At 46.6% G+C, this 7,500-nt stretch overlaps 1 protein-coding gene across 1 annotated transcript in view; it reads left to right on the forward strand.

Annotated features, from left to right (window-relative positions):
* plppr3b (phospholipid phosphatase related 3b) overlaps positions 1-6,423 on the forward strand; it is a 21,306-nt gene extending 14,883 nt beyond the window's left edge. Inside the window, exons 5-7 of the mRNA XM_071926290.2 lie at positions 831-888; positions 2,553-2,726; positions 3,834-6,423. Coding sequence (XP_071782391.2) covers positions 831-888; positions 2,553-2,726; positions 3,834-5,255 — 1,654 coding nt within the window. The 3' untranslated portion in view covers positions 5,256-6,423. The remainder of the gene's footprint in view (positions 1-830; positions 889-2,552; positions 2,727-3,833) is intronic.
* Positions 6,424-7,500: the final 1,077 nt, after the last annotated feature.

Below are 7,500 nucleotides of genomic sequence, written 5' to 3' on the forward strand. Positions count from 1 at the left end.
GGCCCACATTGATCCTCCCGATCCAAGCCCCGGACGCCCGGTGACGCATCGGCGTCGGGACCCCCGCCAAAATCTCGGCCGGATCACCGGGAACACATCGGCGCCCGGCTATCGGCACCGGGAAACTCCAGAAAGCGTCGACAGTAAGCCATCGGCGCGCCGAAACCTCCATGCTTGTCTGTGTCTCTCTCTCCACCGACTGAACAGAGGGCTGTCAGGTGGACTGAGCTCGCGCATATGCATCGAACGGTGATATGATATAACTGTATAGATTCTACTTTAGCTTCAGTTAGCTTCAGCTTATATGCAAACAACGGTGGATACTGGTAAACTCCTGGTGCCTGTTTGTAACTGTAGTTTGTAACTGTAGTTTGTAGTAACGTACAAGTGCCACAAGATGGCTCGGCCGGCGAAAGTCTCTGGAGCGTGCCGTCGTCGATTACCGTAATTATTGTAATGCATTGCAGTAACAAAAAAACGGCTACCTAACGTACCCCAACAGAAGCAGATCAGAAAACAAGGAGGCTTCGTACTAAAATATGAGCAAATATACTTATCAAACAGAGGGAATTAGAAATAAAGGCCTGTCTCTAATATAAGCTGCTTCCAATAAAGGCCTGGTACCCTCTGCAGTTGAGGTAAATAACGGCCCGGGCCACTATTAGAGGAAATACGGTATTTGTTCAATAGAGTCCTATCCATATGCAGTACAGATCTATTCAGTGTTCCTCTCCTCTCTCATGCTGATCAAAACTCTGTGACATATTGTGTTTCTGTAGCTCCTCCACTATCTGTTCTCACAGGAATCCCTCTTTCTTGTGCCTTCACAGGAAAACCTTTCCTTCCCAGCATGCAACTCTGTCCGCTTTTGCTGCTGTTTATGTGTCTGTAAGTACAACCGTGGAGACAAACCGCTAGTATGGAGGCTTAAATGTCATGTAGAAAATTTGACTGCACATATCGCAGACATGCAGAGAATCAAAGGTTAGGTTCTGTCACTCTGCTGTGAATCTGCCTCAGACTGAAAACATCACAACTGGAACTGCAGTGACAAACAGTTTCTTCTGTTGACCAAATTTTCTCTCATGAAATGTGAACATACACCGTTACCGTCCTGTAACCACAAGGTCTCAGGTGTGATCCCAACCACAGCCATGTGATCTGTCAGAGTGTCCTTGAGCAAGGCACTGAACCCCTACCTGCTCTGCTAATTAACCCTAATTACAACACTAATTCAATACATTTATTTGACAAATTTCAATTAATGACACATGTACAGTTATTCAGGCAGAAGATATACATGAATTAAAAGAAAAGGGGTCAGGATAACTCAACAAAGCACTTATTTCTATTTTTGAGACTTTGGGGAAGATGGTGGGGGGGGGGGGGGGGGGGGATTTGTATTGATTTGAGCCTACATTGTAGGCTCAAATCAATACAAAACTCTTAATCAGTAGTATATACAAGTAACAAAAATAGACAAAACTACACAAAACCAATGGTCATAGATTTCAATTTGAGTTTTGTTTGACTTTCTATCCCCAACTACCATCTCTAAGCTTAAATTTAAATTTAAAACCATTCCAGCTGCTGCTAGTCTTGACCTGGTTCCTCCTGCTGTAAACTGAAGCGTGTTGTTCCTCAAACCGCTCTTAAATCTAGGAGGAATGAAGTCAGTGGAGCTGCCCCTAGTGAGGAACTATGACCCCACACTGGTCTGGAATAAGTCTGGAAATAATTCAGGAAAGAATACTGAATAAGACTGAATGTTGTCAAATTCCTAAAATAAAAGACTCCAAGTATCATCTTAGTAAATGAAAGAAAGCCTGTATGAAGAAGTGAAGGCAGACACCATCCACCAGACTCACTGTGTTCATTGGCTTGTTAAGAACAATGTCATTTAATTTACTACAAATTACAGTTTACAGCAGCTTGGAACAAATTGGAGCTGTAAGCAAAGCAGAGAGGCGACAGGAATCTCATTAAATAAATGAGTTGAACAGAAATTCTTGTTTCCCAGCAGCTACAAAGAAAATTTAAACCCTTTCTCTGGTTTTGGTCCAGACATCGATGAGGATATGAAAGCAGAAGAAAACTAGTTCTTCCTGAAATTAACAGATGATCATCTTTACAATCAGCTGTTTTCATGTATTATTAACACCAGGTGTAAATATTCAATTTATTAATTTCTGCAGTATCATACAATATTTCATACAATATTTATAAAACTGACCGGATGAGCTTGTGGCACTGAAGTTAAAAATTCAAATATATAGAATTCATATATACTCATTATTATATGAGTTCTATGATCGTAATTGAGTGTGTAGAGTGTGTAGAGTTTGAATCCAAAACTTGATCTTCAACATCTGATAGAAAGTTGTTGGCATGAAAATAAAAATATTTTATTGGTGTTATCCATCTTAGACATGTAAGACATTTGCTTATAATATATTACATTTACCAGTTTTTCTACCAGGCACCAATTTGTATTTCTGAAATGGAAATCTGTCTGTTTGTCTTTCTGGAATGAACCTTCATATTCCCTCCAGATGTATTTTAACTCGACCATCTCAGACAGCACCAAGCTGCTGAAGCCGGTGTTGGTGTTCGCCTTCGCCATCGCAGCGGCGTTGACGGGTCTGACCCAGATCACGCAGCACCGCAGCCATCCCATCGACGTCTACGTCGGCTTCCTCATCGGAGCGTTCATCGCCGCTTACCTGGTGAGGCTTCGCTCTCACCTGGCCGCTGCCGCACTGTGGTCTGAACTCACAGCGGGTTCTGGACTCCACAAGTCCTGTTGATCTTCTGATGTCATGGATCTAATTCAACCAAACATCTGTGATGGGAGGAGCCGACCCGATAACAACAAACATACCTGCTGTCACCCAGCACACCTTCATTCTAACATCCAATCACTTCCATCCTAAACAGCAGGAAGAATAATTACTTCACATTTCTGACAGTTTTGGGTCAGGTCCCACTTCACAGTAAAAGTACTTTAAAAAGCACAAAATATTGTATCTATTACCAAAGCTGCTCATGTCAATTTCAGCACAAAAAAAGATCAGTTATCTGCTGTGAAGAGCTGATGGGACTGTTTCAAATACGATCCCAACCTTATTCACATCTCATCTGAAGAGTAGTCATGGTTTCCTACTGTTTCCTCGCTGCTCGTCATGTACAGCTTCATCTCCTCTTCACAGTATTTACTGTGTCGTGATTTGATCTATCGTCTGTTTTCTACCCAGAATGCTCTGGGAGTTTGTGGTTGCAGCTCAGATTGAGCTCCAGCTTCCTTTACTCACCTCTCTCAGTCTGCTCCTGCATCACACTCATTTTTTTTTTTTTCAGTGTGGGAAGTTGAGACTAGGAAAATTTTATTTTGGGAAAATGTTAAATGTTATTTTCCTTAAGATATATATCAACAAGCCATTTTGCTGTGTGATGCCATCATTTAAATGTCTTTTTAATAGTTTATCACTAATCAATACTTCATCTGGAGATAAATACAAGCTTACAAGTAATATCAATCAGCCAGGAAATCCTCCTGCACATTTTGTTTGGCATGAAAACGTCCTGAAACTGAGGCGGACATTATGTCTTGTTTTAGTGCTTGACCGTCTCATTTCCTCTCTTTGTACTTTCTGCTTCCTTATCGGTTTGGTAGCCGAGCCGCTCGTCTCCTCTGAGCGCAGGAGGCAGTAACCAGGCAGATGAATGATAGGGAGGAGAATGACTTTGCAGAGGACACAGCATCATTATTATGCTGAGGAGCATCAGAGGAATTTCAAGCTTCAAAGACTCACGCTTTTTCCTTTCTCTTGCAGGCTTTTCATGCTGTGGCCAACTTCAAGTCCTCTGATGATTTTGTCGCCGTCCCTCCCCCTCCGCCTCCGAAGGACGACGCCCTGCGAGCGCTGACCGAACGAGGACATGACTCCGTCTACAACAAAGGCCCGGCCTCGGCTTCGGAAAGCAACGATGAGATCGCCGCTGCGCCGGCTCCCATGGACCGGCTGGAGGGCCTGGGCCGCCCTCTGCAGAGGGAGAAGGCCTCGATGGGGAGCCTGAAGAGGGCGAGCGTGGACGTGGAGCTCCTGGCTCCTCGCAGCCCCATGGGGAAGGAGACCATGCTGACGTTCAGTAACACGCTGCCACGGGCCAGCATGAACGTCAACGGTGTGCTGGGCGCTAACGAGGGAGCCGAGGATCCGGTCCAGCCCGTCCAGCCCGTCCAGCCCGTCCAGCGGCGCCTGAAGGCCGTCCAGGTGCCCATGGACCCCATGCGCTCCCAGCAGCTGGTGTCAGAATGGAAGCAGAAGTCCATGGAGATGCGAGGCCTCAGCGTCCGGGACGAGGCCGACAGGGAGGCCAGCGAGGACGGCTCTGAGGCGGGCTCCATGGGAACAGACGACGGGTCTCAGGTCCCGGTCTACCCGCCCGCCGTGCAGCCTGGGAGGGCAGCCTCTAATCCCAACCCCCCTGGCACCAGTCAGCCTCCAGGGGGCGCCAGAGTAGTGGTGTCTCCCCGCCCCCCCCAAATCCCTGAAGCAGGACCGCCACCAGTTTCCCCAAAGAGCGCCCTGACCCGGGCCAAGTGGCTGGCTATTACAGAGAAGAGCGGTGGGGGGGCGTCGCTCCGCGGCGCCGCTAACCAGCCACGCCTCATGCAGGTCATCGCCATGTCCAAGCAGCAAGGCCTCCTCCCCTCCTCCTCCTCAGGAGAGACGCCCAAGTCCTCCGAAACCACCTCCACCTCCTCTGGTACCTCCTCCACCGCCGACTCACCCCACTACCGCCCCGCCTCCGAGCAGCAACGGGAGGGATCGGGTATCGTCACGGTGGACGCCCACGCCCCTCACCATCCTGTCGTCCAAGCCCTGCCCCCTCCTCACGCCCCGCCCCTTGCCGGCAATGGGAACCCGTGGGAGTGGAGGGGTTCGTCCAACGGGAGCGACCCGCGGGACACTTATGACCTCAACATCCTGAACCGCGGAGACGCCGCCGCCCGCGGCAGCAGCTTCCGGCCAAACCAGACCGCCTCGCCGTGCTCCGCCGCCAGAGACGCCGACCCTGAGGTGCTCCCCCCCCCACCTCACCCGCAGGGAGACATCTCGGTCGACGGACAGCGCCGGGAGCTGAGCATGCGACGCAAGACGGCGCTGGTTCTTCTGGATAGAGAGATTCGGAACCAGACTGAACAGGAGAACTATTATAAGAATTTGCAAGGACGAAGGTTTAAGGATTAGTCTCTTACTTTTTGAAAAAAAAAAAGCCTTATGGTGAAACTAGTCATTAACAGCACAATACCTGGACATACCTGGACCATGTTGCTATGCATTTCTTGGGCTTGATGTGATGGAAGGAGCTGCAAGAAATGGATTGGAAATATGGTTGGAAAGTTGCCATCTGGTAAGAGTTGTCATAGCAACTGTGTCACTGAATACAAAGGCTCTGTGAACTCAAAGAGCACAAAGAAGATTGTAAAGTTCATACTGGAAGCACAACATGCAACAAATCCAAAATCTTGAAGGACAACATGCAGTGCAGCTCAGTCTCAGTTCCATCTGCCTCACGGACCGCTCATCAAGTGATTCCCTGTCATCTCCTCTGTGTTCACACCGCTAGCAGCCTCAGCACCGCCGCTGTCCAGAGGCCAGTTAGAGCAAACTGTTCAGCCAATGGTATTGCAGCAGTAGGAGGGATACAGAGCGATGGTAGTACGTGATTGGTTGCTGGTGGGTGATGTCATCTGAAAGCTGAGCTGCAAACCAGGAAATGAGGCAGCTGAGTTCAACGCTGGGCGTTCAGACTTCCAAAGAAAGTCTGTTGAAGATTGTTGAAGTTGCTCGGGTGTGAACACACGGCTGTGATGACTTGGTGATTGCTGATTGTAAATTACTGGATGGATATCTAAGTATGTTGTTGCCTTTCTGTTGTTGCAGCTTGGTTGCTAATAGTAATTCCTAGCATGTGTGTTTGTGCGCTGTTCTCTGGTTGGTTGGGCAGTGTGATGGATGAGAGTGTGTATAATTATTTCTAAGAAGAGTGCGTGTGTGTGTGTGTGTGTGTGTGTGTGTGTGTGTGTGTGTGAATGTGTGTGTTAATGTGTCTCTGGGTGTGTGTTCATGCATGTGTCTACAGGAAGCACAGTATGCTTTGAAGTCAGTGGTCGCTTCGGTCCTGACCGCCCCGCTCTCTACGCTCAAAGTTTGGTCTCAGCTGTAAAAATGACACAAAAACAGCTTTTTACAAGAAACAGTTCCTTCATGAAGACAAGCGACAGACTGATTGTCGCTTTCAACATTTCCATTGGATGTCAAAACCTTAAGCATCTTAAATCTTGAATCTTGTGCATTTTGTGACTGGACATGTAAAAAACAATGCTATAAAAAAGTGACAACAGGGATTTGACCATTTTTCAAAGCAATAGAGGCAATACAAGTTTCACTTCTGTTGCCAAATCTGAAGGATTTGTATTGCCAAATGTACAAACAGGATCATTGGATGGAGTACTGCATGCTATGTGGTTGTCAGGTTGAAAGTTCTGCTTTGTCAGTAAAACATGAATTAAAAGTTGTTATTGCTAACTCAGTGTTTATATGTCAAGTTGTGTGTTGACGGCTGACAGCTAATAGCTAAATGCTAACACTAGTGCTAAACAGACTCGGTATGAGATGCAGGCTGCAGATAATGTTGAAATGATAATAATATATAATGTAGTTGATGGAGCCTTTTATCCAGAGAACCTTACAGCTTTATAGCCTACAGCTTTAGCGTGGGCGAGATACACATGAGATACACAGGGAACTGAACCTCCAACCCTGGCAGTGTGACTGCCTTGCTTCAGATTTGACAGCGTGAGAAACACGGAGATCCTGAATTAACAAAATCACCTCAGTCAGGCTGAAACTAAGGAAAGTGAAGTTTACATGGAATCAGCTCAGATCTGTCTCTCTCTCTCTCTCTGTCTCTCTCTCTCTCTCTGTCTCTCTCTCTCTGTCTCTCTCTCTCTGCCATTTATTTCTACACAGCTCAGTGTCTTATTGTCTCAGTAGAACTGTTTTTATTAGAGCCAACTCTCTAACTGCCTGCTCTCATTCATTTTCCTCTAATCCCTCAGTTTAAGTAGCTGTTAACTTCTTCCATCTCGTTCACAGTTCAAAGATTCTCCATAATTTGAGTTTCCTGGAATAGAAATTCTTCTTCCCGTAGGGCGACTGGTAAAACTAACCAATTAGAGTGAGATTAAAGGCTTGTGAGATGTTATGAAGCAGGAAAACTGAGATTTCCCTCTCAGCCTCTGGAGAACAGTTAGCTAAAATCCACAATAAAACCATCAGTGTTAGAGTCTGAACTTTTATCGAACCAAGTGAAATTCAAAGTTGTGAATGTGTGACTCTGAACCTGGGAGCTTCACACAACTCACATGGTTTGGTAAAAGATGCATGTTCAGCGGTTTGTGTTGGGAACGTTTCTTGTCTCTGTGAAGGA

Source organism: Centroberyx gerrardi, chromosome 9, assembly GCF_048128805.1.
Source record: "Centroberyx gerrardi isolate f3 chromosome 9, fCenGer3.hap1.cur.20231027, whole genome shotgun sequence".
NCBI lineage: Eukaryota > Metazoa > Chordata > Actinopteri > Beryciformes > Berycidae > Centroberyx > Centroberyx gerrardi.